The following is a 20,965-nucleotide window of genomic DNA, read 5'->3' as shown; positions in this document are numbered from 1 at the left end:
TCTTGTAACTTGGGTAATAATGATGTGTTGCTAGATACCGCTCATTACTTATGCTTCTAAATGGGTTTAGGAGCATTGCCAACGTTACAAGAACCTATAGGGTCACACACAAAGGGCAATTAGATGGAGATTAGATTCATTTGATGAACCAAGAGGATTAGGTTCATGTGATGAACTAAGTTGGATTAAGAGTAATCCAAATTAGACTAATTGAGTTGAACTCAATTTGATTCATGTGTTGAATGAGTCTAATTTAGATTATAACTCATTGAATCAATTTAATTCAATGGATATAGATTCATTCAATTAAGTTGACTTGAATCAAATGGTTGTATTTAATCAACCATGGGAGGTAAGAGGTCAAGTTTGACTTGACTTGAGAAGGAAGATTAAGAGTTAAGTTTGACTTGACCTTGACTTGACCATATGCCTTCATTATATGACTTGGCATGAGGGCCGGCCAATAATGATGTGCCACATCATCAAGACTACTTCATGTTATGTCACCTCATGAGGGAGACCAAGAGTTGTGACCCTTGGTATCCTATGGAGGTTACAAACCACCATGAAGTGGTCGGCCACTTAAAAGGTGAAATTAATGCATTTGTGTGCTAATTCAAGGCAATTGATTTTCATCTTCTTCCTTCTCTCTTCTTGTTCTCCCTCTTCTCCACCTTGGCCGAACCCTCCTTGAGTGCTAGCACACTTAAGAGGTTTTTCTCCACCTAATTGTTCGTGTGGATACACATAGAGGGGTGTTCACTTGACACCCTTGAGATCCGGCATCTTCTTGGATGAGCGGGATAAGCGAAAGACTTCGTATTAAAGGTATAAATCTCTACTATGTAGATCTAGAGTAGATCTAAGTTAGAAAACATGTACACGAAATTTTTATCTTCACACGGATCCGGTGACATGGGACTTCGGAATTTCCGCAACACAAAAAACGATTTTTACGACTTGAAAGTCCCAACATAAATCATATGCCCGAACTTCACCTGATTTGCCTAAACAGACTTTAGGACTAACCCTTGAGAGATTAAAGTGTTGGTGAGAGTCACTTGACGAGTTTAGTAGCTAAGGGAACGCAAACAAAAGTCGCGACATCGGTCAATTATCTCACTCGATAAAGACCGACTATATGAGGGTGATGAACCCTTCATTGCTCACTCAAATATGAAATGGCAACTTAATACAAAACTTGTTAAAGGAAGACGAAACTCTGTATTTTAGCAATATTAGACATTCTGCCACACAAAGTATCTTTACTCTTAAGATACCTTTTCTCATGCAAATTATTAATACTGAACAAGATGGATTCCACCATCAAACTATACATCACATTGTATTTGTTTGTTCTATAACAATGGCATCCCCGGAAAAGCTTCGTGTCGAGAATCTGAATTAGGAATGTGAAAAACGATCGATCCGAGAAAGGTCAGGTCATGTGACGGTGAGGGAAAAATCAGAAAAAGTGCCTAAAAATTTTGAGACACGGCAAAGAATCTTTCTATCTTTTGCTATCAAGGCTCTCGTAGAACAGAATGTACCCATGATCAGTGTTGCCTGTGTACTCCTGTGCTGATCCGAAGTAGGTTTGGACGGCCGATTCGTCGATGATCTCGACATTTTCGTCATCAAAGTAGAGCCAATGGTTGTGGCTCTTAACGAGACTGACATAGTGTCCATGGTTGGGGCCGATTCCCACATGAACCACAACGGCAAAGAGTGCGTACTCGGTATCTGAATTTTCGACAGTGTTGTTCAGTTTCAACTCCAAGGGAAAGACAACGCGGTAGAGTAGCTTCTTGTAGCGGCCCAGCTGCTCGATATATTTGAAGCGCTTGAGATGGATTACGAGGATGTTTGGTGGCTTCTTGATCTTCATCCTCTTCTGGGCTTCTTGCAAGCTGCCCGAATATGACAAAAGATACTAATAATTCAGACAACATACGAAAAAAAAGATGACCGGAAAGTACACGAGATATGCAAAGTAAATAGCAAAACAGTTACTGAATTCTACATTCCACATAACAATGTCGACATTAGCTAAGACGGAATGTAAGAATGTTGTTACTTAAAATGACGATTCCTCAAACTTGATCAACTTACTTTATAGAACAAGAATGCTCAGGTCAACCTTAAAATATAGTTATAATGAGGTTAGTAAATCATCAGCTTTTAAAAAATCTCAGATAATCAACTGAAAGGGTTTTGATACAAATATGCTTTTCATTCTTCAATGCTTCTATCGATTATCATGATACACAAATCATTAAGTTGAAAGGTCTGTGCCAGTATGAAGGCATGACTAGACATTAGAAATGAGTCTATAAAAAATAATCCAGCTAACTACACACAAATGCCAGGAAAAGGAAATGAAATAAATTAAGGAAACAGAGTCATCGCCAATATATAAAGTTACCTGCAGCATTTGTCACAGAAGAATTTATCCTCTGCATTGAGAGTTTCAGTTGAGCTGAAATTTTTGAGACAACTTGTAATTGAACTATTTTGTTCAATGTCGAGGCTTAGGTCCAAAAACGGTTCATCTTTAGCAGTAACAGTTTCACAAAGCAAGCATTTTGTTTCATTGGTAAGAGTACCCTGTGTAAAACAATGATCACAGACCACCCAGGATATTTGTTATAAATCAGAATTAAGCATCATTTTGGTTCGTTTTTACAAAATAAAAAGAATGGTAGCAACAAGGAACAAGTTGCAAAAAGTTCTTACTTGAAAATTTTTGTGAACCCAAGTAACAAGGGGCTCTTTTTCAACGCCATTGACATGCAGATTTGTATGGCCATTTGCAAGTTTTTGAGGTAACAATGAAGCATCAGATGAGGGCTTTGGAGTATTGGCTTCTTTTTCTAGAATATCAACAAGCTCGTTGAGCAGGAAATTCAAAAACTCATGAGCATCCTGTAAATGTATCAATATATTAAAGTTATTTTCAAAAAAAAAAACAATGAGGAGCAGAAGCACCAAACTAACACAGTAAGACAATTTACTTGGTGCATATAACTCCGGAAGAGCTCATTTTGTTTTTTCACTCTTTGCACAAAACGCTTAGGAGAGACAACACCAGTTTTCTTTTTTTGCGAACTAATCTGCAGAGTAGAATGCAACTTGACATGATTATATGATTTACCTGGTTATAAACATTAACAATTTTTCAAAAAAACACTATCATTTGGACAAAGTGATACAGATTTCAAGAGAGAAATAGCAAGTCCAACTGGTTGGGTACAGAAGGATACAACTATGTTGAAATACTTGATCACATACTCTGAACAGAATCACATAGAACAAAGCTAACCTTCTTTTTCACACTAACACAACATATGTTGCTGTGCAGAACAAGCAATTGGCAATTTCTATGAATTTCATAAGAGAAGTAAAAGGAACAAAATCCAGAATTCTGGCAGATTTAAGATAATAGACAAGAATCAAGATACTTATCATAGAAAAACATGAAAGTGAAGAATACCTACTAGAAATACAAAAAGGATGAACATGGCATTCAACAAGATCATGGAATGTTTTCAAGAACTGCACCACTGCCAAAATAATTATTATGACTTGTGAATTTAGCAAGCATTACTTATTGACCTTTGCTAAGATTTTGGACAGTTACATCCAATAATAAAACTGAATTATAAGAAATTTTAGTATCCATAAGAGTCATGTATTGTATAACAAATTTAAGAGCAAATAATTCTGCAGCTTTAGGAAATGTAAATCAAATTAGAAAGTAGATGATAGTTTATTAGTCTAGCTAACAATTAGAAACCGTATTAGGCCTCAAAATTTTTTTTACTACAACATTTTTTTGATCTATGAACAAATTAAAATATCTTTAGAATTAGCATAAATGAGAATAATTTTCAAAAAATTACACACCTGAGAAAACAGGTCAGCAAGACAAGTCAAAAGATTCTCCTCTGCATCACCATTATTTTTATTCTTTTCATGATACTCCAGCAATTGCTCCCGGAAAGGGACACAGAAAAAAAGAGCCTAAAAGCAACAAGGCAATCCAGTCGATTAGATCAAGAGCAGGAACATACTACAAATTCTTAACTGGAGTGCTTAGTTTACATTTCTATCAAATTCTTATCTTTTGTGCATGGCCCCATACTCCCATCTATCTATTTGGAGGGTTGGTTTAGTTTTTACTACAACATTGAGATAATTAGGTCCATACATGTTCTTTAGGCATAAACTCATTGATTCTCCTCGTTCAGCAGATGAAAATCATACCGCTTAAATGTTATGTAATTGCTGCTTGTGTGGATCGGCCTTTAATTTCCATCATCAGAATTTGTTAAGCCATCAATCTACAATATTAGTCCTTTCTAATAGCTTATAGATTAAGCTTTTGATTTAAATGGTCATCCAACTAACTTTTTAACATTGGAACAAATAACCCAAGTGATGGAATCAAATCTTGGTTACCTTAATTATTCTACTGTCTTCTAGCTACTGTTCCAGTGCAAACTTCTTGGTTTGCACTTTCTTAAAATTCACTAAATTATTCAAGCTTAATATGACACTTAGGGAATGTTAAACTCTATAAGTTAGGTACTTCCCTTGTGGGTTGATGTTGAATTATATTAGAGCCTTTTTGTTTGTAACTTGATAACTTGATGTCAAATTAGAGTAGAGCCTATTCTCTCTAAACCGACTACTCCCTTGGGAAGAGAGCACTATTTACTATATACACATGACGGACTGACCCACTTATCCACGTAAAACTAATGGGTGTAAAAATCCTACCTTCAACACACACCCTAACGTGCATCACACCTTTGATGCAATGTTCATGCCCATAATAACTTAGAGGTATGCGCCTAACTCTAAGACCATATTAAATTAAGGCTGAGATTATTCCATCCCAAACTATTTAATCCTTTCTAGATGGAATAGGCTCAAGCCTGATTTAACATTCAAGGATAAGTTGTAAGGAATTACCATAACAAAATAAACAAATAACATGCCAATTTAAAGGGCTGAAATAAAAGCACAGTTTAGTGATTTATCCCATGATATTATGTTCGGAATGAGGAAGAACAAGTGCAACCAACTTACAATGCAAAAGTCAGTATTTGATTTATTTGGCAATAAACATTCTTGAAAAAGTATCAAAGTTAAAATGGCTGAGGATCATTTAATGAAAAACTAAACAAAATCAAAAGAGACAATAGTTAAGATTTTACTTGCTTTATTTGTATACTAACTCCCAAATCTGCAATGAGAAGCTTATCTCTTAAGTTGAGATTTCACAAATACGATATCTTGAAGCGATATGTGAAAGTAAGAAAAAGATTATTGCTCCAACAATTATATAATGATTAGGAAGTCACAAGATTCAATATCATATTCTGTAATTCAATTAATTAAGAACCATGTTTGGCCAATAGTATTCTATCCATATTATCTTTTCTTGTGCAGTTTAATAGACGGACATATTTCCAAACACGATTCTTGAAGAACTATATTTCCTCCCAAAGGAATACTGATATCTTTAAAAGAGTAGTTTCAAATTGTTTTATTTTAACCGATAGTAGTGCAAAATTAACCCACCAAGGGCCTTCATATAAATAAGAGTCAAATTTTGCAAAGATAAGAATCTTGCTAGTAAATACAAAGTTCTGATTTTCAAGACGTGAATCTCGTGGATGATATATTTATTTCATATGTCCTCGTAATAAGAAATATCTGTTCAATCTGCAGAGAGCGAACTTGCTTGGATATCAATTTCTCATGTTCAGCAGGAGCATATCCTTAACAAAGCGATATAGCAAAGAAAATGGGGCATACAGAATCCCAGCCACCTATGCTGGGGTTACAGATCACCACCCTATTTGACAACTAGAATTCCAGCTCTAGAGTTCCTTTATTGTTTGTTTGTTTTTCCGTTCCAAACAAGGCATAAAAATGCGAAGGTAAAACAATCAAAATCGGTAGTACCTGAGATAACAAGGCAAACTGAAAAACATTAACATTTCTCAGGACGAAGGGGGAAAAAAAATTAAGGTATCTCACTTTCTTTTCACGATCATTAATTTAACAAATCTGAAAGAATTAGGCAAAGAGAAGAACTAACGCCTAAAGGCGATCACATCTGGATCCCCCTACGTCAAACAGAAAACGACAAAAGACGATGTGAGCCCATTAAAAAATTGAATTTTGATGAGATATTTCACGTTGCGAAGCATTTTGGAAGAGGAAAGAAATGAAGGGGAAACCTGCAAGACGCTGTTGCAGTAGCAGGTGTTGCCAAAGTTCTCAAGGCCAAAGTAGCGCTCGCCTTCGGGGAACTGCTCGCCGAGGGCTTTCTCGAGCTTCGACCCCGTTGCTCCCATAACCCGACACGCGAAACTCCCCAAACACGCCAAATGCCCGACCAGGGCCACCGATCCGAGCAACCCCGAAGTCTTCGGATCCCTATCCCAGCAGTCAGCTCCACCGCAACGCCCCAATCGAGGAGAACGCCTCGATCGACAGAGAACGGAAAGGACTCTCCGTTGCACCAATGCTCCAAGGGATCATCGACTAGATCGGAAAAACGGAATCTTTAGGGCTCCCTTCTTCTACTTCTTGTCGCCTTTTTCTGTTTCACGTTGATCTGCCCTCGCATATGCCGCAGAGAAGAGAGCGACCGACCGGTGGAGACGACCGCGGAGGAAGATCGTTTATAATTTCGACCGACTGGACTCCCAAACCCGTCCGTTTAAGTGGCTTCTTGCGGGTCCCACAGCTTGAATGCATACGTGTCGGACGCTGAGTGAGATTTAAGATTCGGGTACTACTGGGCACGTAGTTCAGCCACGCGAGGCATGCTAAAGGCTGGTACGGTTTTGAGTACCCGTTGGGATGAAGCTGTATTCGACAAACGGACCCTGCAGCTTGCACGTGTATTCCAGCTCAGCGCATATAGAGATCAGCTGTCTCAAATCAAACAGGGAACAGCTATCGAAAAACATAAGAAAATTATCAAAATACCAACTTTCTTATATAAAAAAAATTCATAACTCTTGACTTTATTTATTCTCAAAATATCCTCTTTAATACTCACATATTTAACTACATTTTTTTAATCTAAATTAAGATATTACAATTTTTTGTAAAAAAAATAAAATTATTGAAGGCATTTTGTCATTAATAAAACATTATGAATAATTTAAAAGTGCTACTTATATTATATTTGCCACGTCATCATCTCATTGAATTAAATAATGGTAATAATAGTGATTGGAGAATTAAATAGCATTAACTTGAAAAATATATGAATTAAAAAAAAATCTTTTATGCACGTGTCTTTTGTAAATAAATAAATTAGGCCGGTAATTCTCTAATTTTTTTATTAAGATAATATATTTTAGATAGTGATGCCTAGACATCCTTGATGTCGTCTTAATGGTGGCCAAAATATGTTTAGGGTGACGGATGTTAAATCTTATGGGAGATTTATATTGATTAAAATAAAAAAGGGCATCATAAATTATATAAATCATCAAAAGACATTCTTTTTCAAAAATGAAAATAAAAACAAAAATAAAAAAACAAAAGAATCCTACTGGATGTTTTATTTTGAGAATACTTTTATGTTTATGTTTAGTGTTGTTGTTGCAATTATAACTAACTACTATAATGTGTCATAATTATAGGATTGATGACAAGTAAGAAAGAGGTGAATCAAATCATTTTAAAAATTTTCTTTTGCCGAACTTTTAAAAACAAGTGAATGCATAGTAAAAAAAATTAAACAAAAATTATAAATGAAATAACTCAAATATTTTTACTTGGTTCAGAACTTTCGATAATTCTTACTCTAAGACTCAAGTCTCTTAGACTTATCAATAGGCAATTCACAAAATTCTCTTCTGGACCTATCAGAAGAGTAATCTGAATACAAAAGACGAAGAAAAGAAAAGTGTAACAACCCTATATTTTTCTTTTGCAGGTATATAATAGAAATGCACAATAAACAAAGTTATTATCAACACTTAGAAGAATTGATTTTGGTCGAGCGCGTGTGTTGGTGTCAGTCTACCGGCAATGGTCAGACATAGTAGAGTTACAGTAGATGGAGAACACATAAGCAAAATGATCAAAATTGATTATATGAAAGTTGTATTTTGAAGCTGGCCAAAGTCCTCTATTTATGTACCATTGGAGTCGCCTCCAATGGTTTAGGGCGCCTCCAATGGTTTAGGGCGCCTCCAATGGTGCTTATCTGATACAAGGTATGCGGCTGTTATCTATTCTGAGGCGCCTTCATTAGATCTGGGGCATCTCCATTGCGCTCTGAGGCACCTCTAATGTGCTCCAGGGTGCCTTCATGCCACGAAAGCTTATCCGTAAATTTTATCTCTACGAGAGCGCCTCTAATCAAGCTCCGAGACACCTCCTCGTAGCTCTAAGGCACCTTAGACACTGTTCAAGTCACTTCGAGTCTCGTTAACCACTCCAAACTCCTTTGAATATATTTGTATACGTTTAGAGGGAGTTTTTCATGATGAAAACAAGTATGGATTGGTTAAGAGAAACCAAAGTGAAGTTTAGGATAAGGTTTAGTTTCAATTCTGAATTTTGAAATCTTAAAACTTCAAGTTTTGGTTTTCAAGGGTCATTAACCATTCATAATCCTTTGGCATACACTTGTATCCATTTAGGAGGAGTTTTCATGTTGAAAGCAAGTATGGATTGGTTAAGGTAGATTTAGGTGAAGTTTAGGTTGGGGTTTAGTTTCATTATTGAATTTTGAACCTCAAAACTTCAAGTTTTGGTTTTTCTAACTGTTTAGGAATTCCAAGTCATTGTTGGTGCAATGATAGAAGTTTGACCATGTTTTTAGGGGGAGTTACTCTTTGAAAATATAAAAATCTTTTCAAAGACCTTGGAAGGGGGTTAAACCTTCGTGATGAATTAATACTGGTCGAGTATTGGGGAGTAATGGAAGATTGGTTATCTTCATTGCTAGGATGATAAATGCTCTCGGATGAGCATTGTGGAGTAGATTACTGCTCAAGGGGAGCATTGGATTAATGAAGGGGATAGGACCTTCATTGGTAAAGTGGAAAATGCTCTCGGATGAGCATGGAGAAGAAGATTACTGCTCAAGGAGGAGCATTGAATACAATGAATGGAAGTTTCATTAAGAAGTTGAGGCATGCTCTAGGATGAGCATTGTGAAGTGAAATAGAGCTCAAGGGGGAGCTTTGGCGGCAATGAAAAATATGAGATCTTTATTGTGGGGTTGTTAACAACATATGAGGTTGTAAACAACGAAGAGTTAACTCTTATGGAGAATAGTTTGTTTTCAATTTTTGATGTATGACAAAGGGGGAGAATGAAAGGTTAAGTTAGGCCTTCATCCCAAGTATGGGGAGTTTGCCCTCTAGGAAAGGGAGAGAATGAAGGAAACCTTCATTCATGCCTTGCCATGAAAAGGGTTAAGGCTATGAGATTTAGCCTTGTGATAAAGAAGAGGTTAAGGCTATGGAATTTAGCCTTGTGATGAAGAAGAATTAAGGCTATGGGATTTAGCCTTGGTATGAAGAAGAATTAAGGCTATGGGATTTAGCTTTGTGTAAAGAAGAAGTTAAGACTATGGAATTTAGCCTTGATATAAAGAAGAGGTTAAGACTATAGGATTTAGCCTAACTTAGAGGTATTGTCAAAAATCAAAAAGGGAGAGATTGTTGGAGAAATTTCCTTAGGTCAAGTTTGACTAAACTTAAGTTGAGTCAAGCTTGAGTCAGGATTTGGGTTTTGATGTTTGACAATAAAAGGAGATTGCTGGAGCAATCGTCCGGTTATGAAGATGGTCAAAGGATTGACCAGGTTGATGAGAATACAAGTCAAGTAGGTCAAGGTTGACAGGAGACTTGACTGAGAAAGTCCTAACTAGAGGTTAGGCGTATGGAAGTCCTAACTGGAGTTTAGGCAGTGGTGGAAGTGATGAGAATACAAGTCAAGTAAGTCAAGGTTGACAGGAGACTTGACTGAGAAAGTCCTAACTGGAGGTTAGGCGTATGGAAGTCCTAATTGGAGGTTAGGCGTATGGAAGTCCTAACTGAAGTTTAGGCAGTGGTGAAAGTCCTAACTGGAGGTTAGGCAAATTGGAAAGTCTAAGTGTGATCTTGGCAAAGGAGAAAGTCCTGGTGAGGAGCCAGACAATTGGGAAGTTCTGGTGAGGAGCCAAGCAACGGAAAGTCCTAGTGTGACTTGGCAAGGAGTGTTGGAGTGTATACTGAAAGCCTAAGCTTTGTAAACATTCATTATGAATAAAGAATCACATTTGGTCAAATTGTCTACATTTAGTTGTAGTTGTTCAATTAATTTATACTGTAGATAACATAGTATGTGGTGCCGCATGCAGAAGATAATGTTATCAGTACCTTATAAATTATAAACAGTAGCTCACGACCAAAATGGAAAGGAACAAACCATTAGAAGGTTGTAGTGTAATTAGGTATCAGTTTATCTTGACTGTATAATTACACTAGTACACTTAGAGTGTAATGAGTAGGACCATTTGAGGTCGTTTCTTTTATACTGACTTTATAAAGAAACAAAGATCTCGGTTATTATGGAAGTGTGTGCTCTTAATCCTAATATAATAACAAGCACATATATTTGATATTTATTTCTTTAATTTATCAATGAGTGAGATTTAGTTCAATGAATCAATAAGCCCGATAAGTTGGGAAATGGTATCACTTATAGTGTGTGTTGTTGATTATAGAAGGAAATTGTGTCCTAGAGATACTAGGTTGATAATGTTCTCAAGAGGAGCTCATAAGGATTGTCATGTTAAACCCTGCAGGTGGACTTAGTCCGACATGATGATAAGGTTGAGTGGTACTACTCTTGGACTAAGATATTAATTAAATGAGTTGTCAGTAACTCACTTAATTAATGGGCATTCGATATCTTAAACACAGGGAGACTAACACACTCATAATAAGAAAGAGCCCAAAAATGTAATTTGGGATTGGTGCGGTAGTTCAATAATAGTTCTCTAGTGGAATGAATTATTATTGATAAAATTAAGTTGTGTGTTCGGGGCGAACACGGGATGCTTAATTTTATCGGGAGACCAAAATCAATTCCTCCTCTCGGTCCCTATCGTAGCCTCTTATTTATAGAGTACTATACCCACTTATACCCACTTTCTATACCCACCTAATAGGGGTCGGCCAAGCTAGCTTGGGAACCAAGCTAGGGCCGGCCTAAGCATAAATTGGGGTGGCCGGCCCTAGCTTGAACCCAAGCTAGAGGGGCCGGCCATATTAAATTAAAAAGGATTTTAATTTTAATTTTTATTATGTGGAAGATATAATTTATTAAAGAGAATTAAAATTAAAATATCTCTCTTGTAAAAGATCTACAAAAGATTAAAGAAAGAGATTAGATCTCTTTCCTTATTTGTAGATTGGTGAGATATTTTATTTTCTCTTTAAAAATTATTCACATGTTGTTAAATTAAAATTATAGAAATTTCTTTTTATCAACCATGAAGAGATTTTTGAAAAGAAATTTTATTTTTTTTAAAATTTCCGGAAACAAATTAGGAAGTTTTAATTTGTTGATTAAAACTTGTATAATTTATTTCTCTTGATGTGGCCGGCCAATATTGTTTTAATTGGAAATTTTATTGTAATTAAATTTCCTAATTTGCCTAGGCCAAGGAATATAAAAGAAGGGGTGGGGGTGCCTTCATGAGATACAACCTCTATTATTTCTCTCCCTCTTTTGTTCCTTGTTGTGGCCGACCATCATCATCCTCTCCCTCTCTTCCTCTTGTGGTGGCCGAAACATCCCTATTGCTTGGAGTTTTTGTGGATGCCGGATACTACTTGGAGAAGAAGAAGAAGAAGGAGAGAAAGCTAGCATCTCTTGGAGCTTTGTTGGTGTTTTGATCTTCTTCCTTGGTGAAGCTTCCTTGTTGTGGCCGAACCTAGCTAGGAGGAGAAGAAGGTGGTTGGTGGTTTCTCATCTCGGAAGATCGTTGCCCACACAACGTCCGAGGTTAGAAGAGGAATACGGTAGAAGATCAAGAGGTCTTTCTAGAAGGTATAACTAGTAGTTTTTCCTTTTCCGCATCATACTAGTTATTTATGGAAATAATACCAAATACAAGAGGCTTACGTTCTAGTATTTCGAATATGTTTTTTCGAAGTTGTGTTTTTTTATTTTATTTTTCCTTGTGATTTGATTGTTCTTTTCGGTTAACCTAAAGTTATTTTAGGAAATTAAATATTAGATTTCTATAAAAGGTTTTGTCTAGTCAGTGGTGGTTGCTCTCATATCCAAAAAGGTCATGTGCCTCGCCACATCAGTACTAGGAATCAATTATGGAAATTAATATTTAATGGAATTAATAACTTAAGGTGATTTGGGTCGAACGTGTTAAGTTCCGCAGGAGATCCAAGTCAAAACCTAAAAGAACAAATAGATTAAGTTTTGGATCAAACGTGTTAAGTTCCGCAGGCGATCCAAAATTTAATTTAAAAGAACACATGGTAGCTAGGAAAAGGTTCAGACCTTTGTACAAAATTTTTGTCCAATGGAACCTCTAGGCTTTCCGAGTAGCAACCAACAAGGAGAACTCGATAACTAGCATGAGGCCGAAGGAAGCTCTTGAAGGCAAGACGTGAAGGATGGGAGATATCCGAGAGAAGCAAGGCTGATGGAGGAGGCTACAAGGCTAGTTCGAGGTTGGTTGGGTGTGGCCAAATGCTAGGCATGGAGACCCAACAGGTCATGGTTGACCAGGAGTTGGGTTGGAGATTTTGGACTTGAGTTTGAGTCAAGTCCAGACTGGTCAATCGATCGGACGATCGATTGAACCAGGATCCAATCGATCAGTCGATCGATTGGAGTGTGCTGCGATTATGGGAAGGCCCAATCGATCGGTCGATCGATTGGGATGTGAAATCGCGAGCACAGAGGCTTTCCCAATCGATCGGGCGATCGATTGGGAGCTGCCAATCGATCGGTCGATCGATTGGGCAGCAGAAGCTCTCGCGCGAATGCGAGAGCACAGAAAGGCTCTGAATCGATCGGGCGATCGATTCAGGCAGTCCCAATCGATTGGTCGATCGATTGGGAAGTGGTCGTTGCACAAGAAACGAGCGATGGACGGTTGGGATGGAGCAGTGCTGACGCGGCAATCGATTGAGGTTGATTTGGATCTATTGGGAGCACAGGATATAGCCGTTGCAGAGCGTTTTCTCCGTAGAACTTTGTGTTTTTCTTTCTGCAATTTCTCTGCGATTCATAGCGAGCTTCTCCGATCTTCACCGCCAGTTCTTGAAGGCTCTTGGGAGTGTTCTCTCAAGGTTCAAGAGGCAACAACAAACACAAGCAAGCAAGAAGAGAGTGTCTTTACGTGTATGTGTATTCCTTCTTCTTGTATTTTTGTGTGTAATGTTGTGTGAGTTTGTACGAGGCTTCTCCGCCTCCGGCTGCGACCGAGAAGAAGTGATTCATAGTGGAGATAGCGTGCCGTGTGTAGATCCTTGAATTAGTCACCTCATCTTGAGGTGGATACCAAGTAAATCCTAGTTGTTAGCGTTGTGAGTGTTTGTGTCTTTGTATTCCGCTGCACATTATCAAGATGAAGCAAACTGACGCAAGCGCGACGATCCGCTTTTCCCCCCCCCCCCCCCCCCCCCTCTCTAGCGGGCATAAAGGTCCCAACATATAGTTCACGCTAGACCTTATCACAGTTCGGAGCCGACGATTCGACGGTTCAAAACCGCCGGTTCGACCGTTCAGAACCGTCGGTTCAACGGTTCCAGGCAGGTCAACCCTTAACCTTAACCGCCCAAGATGATTACGGTTCATGATTCGTAATCGTCGGTTCACGGTTCGTCACGGTTTTGGATTATTATGTTAAAAAAATTAAAAATTAAACATTACAAATTACAAATTAAAATTTATTGTAAAAAAGGCTTGCACTTATTTAAGTTGCCTACGTATCCCCTTAGGGGAATCAAAGCTCATGTAGTTCTTTTACATTTTTATTCTTTTACATTTTCACTCACTTCCATTTCCCATTCCTGTCGTATTCGTTCCTTCAGTATCAAAATCTTTAACTTCGTCATTTGAAAATTGCATTCCTTAGATTCTTTTCTCTGCTCTGGTCCAATCGTCCAGTAATGTTTGGGCTTCTAATGAGTCGGGAGATAAAGTTGATCGTCGTTCATCTAATATGTTATCACCGACACTGAACGTCTGCTCCACAACAACAATTGACACTGAACAAGCTAAAATTTCTTTGGCGACCACGGAGAGGACGAGAAAGCTTTGAGCCTTCTGTGACCACCACTTTAAGATATCGAAATTTTCATTATCTGCTTCATTAAAATTAAAAGAAGTCGTAAAATAATTCTCAAGTTCCTGTGTGTGGAACTTGAGGATCCTCGTGGACATTTTGCCCGCTCTTTTAATAAAAGTTGTGCTTTTGTAAATTTTAAATTACTACTAGTAGTTTGTTGTTTTTCAGAAATATTAATTTATATTCCATATTTTAAATAATATTGATTATAAATATCGTATAAATAAATTATAATATTATATATAATATTAATTGGATCAAGAGAAGAAGAATCTTTAATTGGAATTAAAGCGTCGTAATATAAAGTTAACATTTCTTGTAAAACTTCTAATTTAAATCTAGGATCTAAAACAAATACAATTAAATAAATTTCAGGAATAAAATAAAAATATTTTTTTCATTTAGTTTTCATTGCTAAGATGCAAGGAGATAAAGATTCATTATTAATATGTTCATTTAAAACTAATACTATATTAGAAAAATTTTCTAAAACTAATTGAGCAATGAGATAATAAACACCGGAAAGTTGTTCGGTTGCATCATTAAATACTTTTAAAATTTCACAAATACTACTACAAATATTCCATTGTTGTAAAAATAAATATATATTAGTATTTTGTGCAAAAAATGAACATAATAATTCTTTATATTCAAACGAATCTTGTAATAATTGGTATGTTGAATTTCAATGTGTTTGTACATCACGTGTAAATTGTTTAGGTCTTATTCCATTAGTTTTACAAAACCTATTCCATTGTTTCATTATCGATGGATGAGACCATAAATAAGAAATTACAATTCTAATTGGTTTAATATAACTTTCTAAAAATTTTAAACCATCTTGAACACATAAATTTAAAACATGACATACACAAAAAAATAAACTACCAATAATAGGTTGACAAACAAATTTTAGATCATCTATACAAGCGGTATTGGAACTAGCATTATCTAGTGATATTGAAAATATTTTATGAGTTAAGTCATATTCTTCTAAAATTAAACATAATAATTGTGTGATGTCATGAGTATTATGTGATTCATCAAAAACTCTATAAGCTAACAATCTTTTTTGGAGTTTCCAAGAGTTATCGATCCAATGGCAAATCACACCCATATACGAATATGTTTGCCAATGATCACTCCAAATATCGCAACATAAAGAAACTTTATTATCTAATTTACTAAATTCATCAATTAAATTCTTTTTTTTTCTTGTTTTACTAATTTTTAATTATACGAGTAAGTGTAGTTCTTGGAACACATTTAGCACATGGATTAAGAGATTCTTTACAACATCTTCAAATGTGCATTTAGATCCAAAACTAAAAGAAAGATGTTCTACGGAAACAGATTTAGCTAACCATTCTCTTAATTTATTATCCGAATATAAAAATAAACCGGAATCGGTACTACTGCTAGTTGAAGAAAATCTTGATAATTGTGTTTGAGAACGATCGAGTTCAAATTCCGTCGGGTGCTTCATTTCTACATGTCGTTTCAACGACCCATAGCCGGCGGCGGCTTGGAATTTATAGGAAGTATTGCAGTGCTTTCATTTTGCACTCATTTCTCCCGACGAAAGAGTAACATTCTCAAAATGTTTAGTGAAAATAGAAGACTTTAGAGAAGGAAGTTTCCGAACCTTAGAAGTAATTACATCGGTACTTCCTTGTATTTCGGGTGTCGAATTCGGAAGATGCTTGATCTCATCATTGGTGGATTGAATGTTGGGGTCCTCCTCCCGCGGATTCATTATTTCCTTTCCCTTCCGAGCTCGAGATGACGTACCTCCGCGACCTCCTTCCATTATAATTGAAAATTGGAAACGAAAGCGTGTAGAGAATACGAAATTGAGATTAAGAGTAGAGAAGATGTATATGAAAATGACGAAATAAGCTCTCTATTTATAGAGTTTTGATAGTAACAGACACTAAATCATAGTCATTGATCAAAAAACAGTCAAATGATCTTAATCGTGGAAAAAATACCTAAACGCCCCCCTCTCCCAACGGCTATGAACCGCCGGTTAACCGACGGTTCAAGCTGGTAAAAAAAAATTCAAATGTTGAACCGACGGATAGAATCGACAGTTAATCGACGGTCCACCGATTTTGCACCAACGGAATCAGAATTTGCCGGATCGGTTCCGGTTCGACTCGATGAACCAGGTCAACAGGTGCCCGTTGACCCGGTTACGGGGCCGGGTCCCGGTCGGGTCCGGGGCGAGGTTGGATCTAGTTCACACCGCTTTTTTCATATTTATTTTATTCTTTTAAATAAAAATGATTATGACTTCTAATATCTCTCAAATATTCTATCAAAAATTCCATGGAGGAATATTTTACCATTTATATGTTGGACCCCGTGGTAGTTTTGATGTGATCAACCAAGTTAGTTAGGTCCTGCGTTGTGTCTGAACCCTGTGTCTGAGTGTGCAGGAACTTAGGAGCGCAGGAAGTCGAGCGGAAGACGCAGCTAGCGAGAAGGACGACACGGGAAGGGAGCCGACAGGCTCGGTGCGTCCGAAGGACGAGAGAGCTGCGGAAGAGTACTCCGGTGGAGCGAGAAGAACGTGCGCGACGTTCGAGGGACGAGAAGCCGGACGGAAGACTGCTCGAGGAGAAGGCCGGGAACTGGGTTCGGGTGAGTCCTATTCTGGATGGCCGCAATCACCCTAGGAGCCGAACCGGAGCAAGTCAACTGAAGTTGACTTGTCAACGGTTCGGTCGACCGAACCTATTGATCGGTTGACCGAACTCTTCATTAACCGAAGTCAGCCGTTGGTGACACGTCAGCAACACATCTGCCAGCAGTGAAGTGATCAGTCGACCGAACCTCATGATCGGTCGACCAAACCCAAGTTTATCCAGAGACTGAGTCGAGCGTTTTCATTGGGCCAGCACAGAGGAAGATCGTTGGCCGATCGGTCGACCGAACCTGAGCTCTATCAACAGAGACTGCACCTGGACGGAAAGCCGGGTAGGTACAGCAGGTTCGGTCGACCGAATCTGGGGATCGGTCGACCGATCCCTCTCGAGTCAAACCTGATCCCGAAGGATCAAGTGATCTGATAAGCTCTAGAACTCCTATATAAAGAGGGTCTCGGCAGCTTTAGAGTATAACGATCACGAGCGAAACTCAACTCTTGTAATCTCATTCTCTTAGCAACTACTGTGCTGTCAAAGTGTAAAAGGCTTCTCCGCCTTCAAAGAAGGAGTTTCTTACTGCGCTTTCCATCGCCCTGGATTAACAACCCTCTTGGTTGTAACCAGGTTAAAAGTCTGTCTTTAGTTCTTTTTCTATTTAGTGTTGCTTTATTTAGAGTTGAAAAGCTTTGAGGAGGGTTATTTTTATTTGCAGGCAATTCACCCCCCTCTTGCCGGTCCCCGCTGCGCCTACAAGTGGTATCATAGCCCAACAGCCTCAGAAGGACTAACCGCCATCTGAAGCACAAAGATCAGAACAATGGCCGACGCGAACATTCATCCCCCAAAGTTCGACGGAGATTTCGCTACATGGAAGCGAAAAATGGAGGTATTCTTTAAAACTGAATTTGATATACTTTTAATAATAAAATATGGATATGTAGCGCCGAAAGATAAAGAAGAAAACACGTGGAGCAAGAAGGAATAAGCCGACTTTGTCGCCAACGGAAAGGCTGAGTTCCACCTGCTCAGTGTTCTGCCACCTCAGGAGGTAAACCGGATCGGAAGCTACGATTCCGCGAAGGATCTCTGGGAAAAATTCCTGGAGCTTCACGAAGGTACTTCCGAAGCGAAGCTAGCAAGGCGCGACATCCTCCGGACCCAGTTGATGAACCTCCGGATGAACCAAGGTGAAAAGGTAGTGCAACTCCAAGCAAGGATCAAAGAGCTAATCACGCAACTAACCAACCTTGGAGAAGAAGTAACGAACCGAGACTCGATCCGGTACGCGCTCAACGCCTTCCCGAGAACTCCCAAGTGGGCCTCCTTAGTAGATGCGTATTACATCTCTAAGGACTTCGAGGTAAGTACTCTAGAACATTTGTTTTCTACTTTTGAACTTCACGAATCTCGAATTGCAGAGCCCAATGGAGTAGAAAAGATTAGTCAGAACATCGCTTTGAAGGCAAGAACAAACGATTCTGACTCCGAAGCCTCAATCAACGGATTGGAAGCAGCACTATTGGTAAGACGCTTCAATAAATTTTTTAAGTCTAATAAATTTAAATCGCAGACAAAGAGGCATCAGCAAAAGAAAAGGGTGGTTCGTTGCTACAATTGCAACGAAGAAGGACATATCAAAGATGACTACCCAAAACTGAAAAGCAAAAGTAAAGAAAAGAGTAAGAAGCTAGCTCGACCCAAATACAACCTAAAAGCCACGTGGGATGATTCATCATCCTCCGAATCCGAAGTCGAAGAATTCTCGGGGTTAGCACTGATGGCCAACCATCAGCTAGAAGAAACGTCTAGCTCAGAAATGAGCATAGATGAAGGGGGAGGAACAACAGAAGAAGAAGAAAGCTGTGATGAAGGGGGAGCATCGCAAGATGAGGTAAGTAAGGTACATGCCCTAAACCCTAAACAGTCCTTTCATTTTATTAAAGCTTTTTCTAAAGAATTAGATAAAGTAGAAAAGGAAAATGAATACTTGAAATCAGAAAATGAGGTTTTAAAATTAGAAATTAAAAAATTGAAAAATGATGCATGTTTTAAAAATAATTTTCCAAAATCAAAACTTAAAATTTATGGAACATTAAATTGGTATATAAGGAAGCATCAGGGTCAACTTAGGAAAATTCCTAAGAATTATATACCCCCTAAGTTTTTGACTAATTCTGTAGGAAGGAACCTTTATTGGGTTCCAAAATCTGTGCTAAACTAAGCTCTTAAAATTAAAAGCTTTATAGAGAGAAAATTAAACATTTTCCTTATGAAGGCTTTGTCTAAGAAAGTGGTTGTTGCTCCACGTGCCTCGCCACGATCTGGAAGCTGAAATATTGAAACAAAATGTTTAATTGACTTTCTGAAAAAACATTAAAAGTAAAATTAAAATGCTTTAAAAGTGCACAAACATTTTTTTCTATGTTTTGAATTTTTTATTTTTTTTCTTAGAAAATAGATTTTTAACTTAGAAATTCTTTTTGAAAATTCTAAGAAATCATATTAGAAATTTTTTTTTCCCTTAAGAACTTGCTTCCCCGTTTTTGCTGTGATCAAAGGGGGAGAGAAAAGTACAAGTTTAGGGGGAGTTAGGGGGAGTTAGGAAGTTTAAAGTTTAAATTTTTAATATTTTTTTCTAAATAGTGTTGCAATTTTACTTATTGCAAAACTTATGCTTAATATGCTAGTTTAGTAATTTTTCTTTAAAATTACTTCTTGTGTCTGTTTTACCCTAACTTGAACTTGGGTTGATGCACATCAAAAAGGGGGAGATTGTTGGACCCCGTGGTAGTTTTGATGTGATCAACCAAGTTAATTAGTCTGTGTGTCCGAACCGTATGCAGGTGTGCGAAACTTAGGGCAGAAGTCGAGCGGAAAACGCAATGAGCAAGGACGGCACGGGAAGGAGCCGACGGGCTTGGTGCGTCAGGGACGAGAGAGCTGGAAGAGTACTGGTGGAGCGAGAAGAGCGTCTTGCGACATTCGAGGGACGAGCCGGACGGAAGACGCTCGAGGAGAAGGCGGGAACGGGTTTGGGTGAGCCACATTCGGATGGCCGATCACCCAAGGAGCCGAGCAAGTCAATGGAGTTGACTTGTCGGCCGATCGGCCTATTGATCGGTCGGCGACCCTTCATTAACCGAAGTCAGCCGTTGGTGACACGTCAGCAACACATCTGTCAGCGGTGAAGTGATCGGTCGACCAAACCCAAGTTTATCCAGAGACTAAGTCGAGCGTTTTCATCGGGCCAGCGCAGAGGAAGACCGTTGGCCGATCGGTCGACCGAACACAAGGATCGGTCGACCGAACCTAAGCTCGATCAACAGAGACTGCACTTGGACGGAAAGTCGGGCAGGTACAGCAGGTTCGGTCGACCGAACCTGTGGATCGGTCGACCGATCCCTCTCGAGTCAAACCTGATCCCGAAGGATTAGGTGATCTGATAAGCTCAAGAACCCCTATATAAAAAGGGTCTCGGGCAGCTTTAGAGTATAACGATCACGAGCGAAACTCAACTCTTGTAATCTCATTCTCTTAGCAACTACTGTGCTGTCAATGTGTAAAAGGTTTCTCCGCCTTCAAAGAAGGAGTTTCTTACTGCGCTTTCCATCGCCCTGGATTAACAACCCTCTTGGTTGTAACCAGGTTAAAAGTCTGTCTTCAGTTCTTTTTCTATTTAGTGTTGCTTTATTTAGAGTTGAAAAGTTTTGAGGAGGGTTATTTTTATTTACATGTAATTCATCCCCCTCTTATCGGTCTGCCCTGATATATTAACAGTGGACTAGACGACGCGTCCCGAATTCGATGCATTGCTATTCTACCCGTTTGTTGGTTTGCCATGAAGCGGGGCCCCAAGAGTGTTTTAGAGGTAAAGAAGTTCCAGAGTGAGTTGTAGTTTTGTGGCCTACCGACAAGGACAGCGCAGCGGTAAAAGTATGGAACGCGTCTAGTGTCT

The 20,965-nt window shown here is 38.4% G+C and overlaps 1 protein-coding gene across 1 annotated transcript; it reads right to left on the bottom strand.

Moving 5' to 3' along the window:
• Positions 1-1,204: 1,204 nt before the first annotated feature.
• LOC121980680 (ubiquitin carboxyl-terminal hydrolase 4-like) lies at positions 1,205-6,709 on the bottom strand. Its single transcript, XM_042532830.1, has 6 exons — positions 6,255-6,709; positions 3,907-4,023; positions 3,015-3,113; positions 2,737-2,925; positions 2,426-2,607; positions 1,205-1,910 (listed from the first exon to the last, which is right to left on the bottom strand). Exons 1-6 carry the CDS (start codon positions 6,369-6,371, stop codon positions 1,511-1,513), a joined length of 1,104 nt encoding a protein of 367 aa, XP_042388764.1. The 5' UTR covers positions 6,372-6,709; the 3' UTR covers positions 1,205-1,510.
• Positions 6,710-20,965: the final 14,256 nt, after the last annotated feature.

This window comes from Zingiber officinale, chromosome 5A, assembly GCF_018446385.1.
Source record: "Zingiber officinale cultivar Zhangliang chromosome 5A, Zo_v1.1, whole genome shotgun sequence".
NCBI classification, from domain to species: Eukaryota; Viridiplantae; Streptophyta; class Magnoliopsida; order Zingiberales; family Zingiberaceae; genus Zingiber; species Zingiber officinale.
Note: the sequence above shows the minus strand (reverse complement) of the source record. Positions and strands in the feature narration are given on the sequence as shown.

Bases quoted from the DNA above. Each gene is read 5' to 3' on its own strand.
- LOC121980680 (XM_042532830.1), bottom strand. From the start codon at position 6,371: ATGGGAGCAACGGGGTCGAAGCTCGAGAAAGCCCTCGGCGAGCAGTTC. The intron at 4,024-6,254 runs GTTTCCCCTTCA...TGTTGCTTTTAG, and splicing joins ACTGCAACAGCGTCTTGCAG to GCTCTTTTTTTCTGTGTCCC. The intron at 1,911-2,425 runs GTAACTTTATAT...ATATTCGGGCAG, and splicing joins TTCTGTGACAAATGCTGCAG to CTTGCAAGAAGCCCAGAAGA.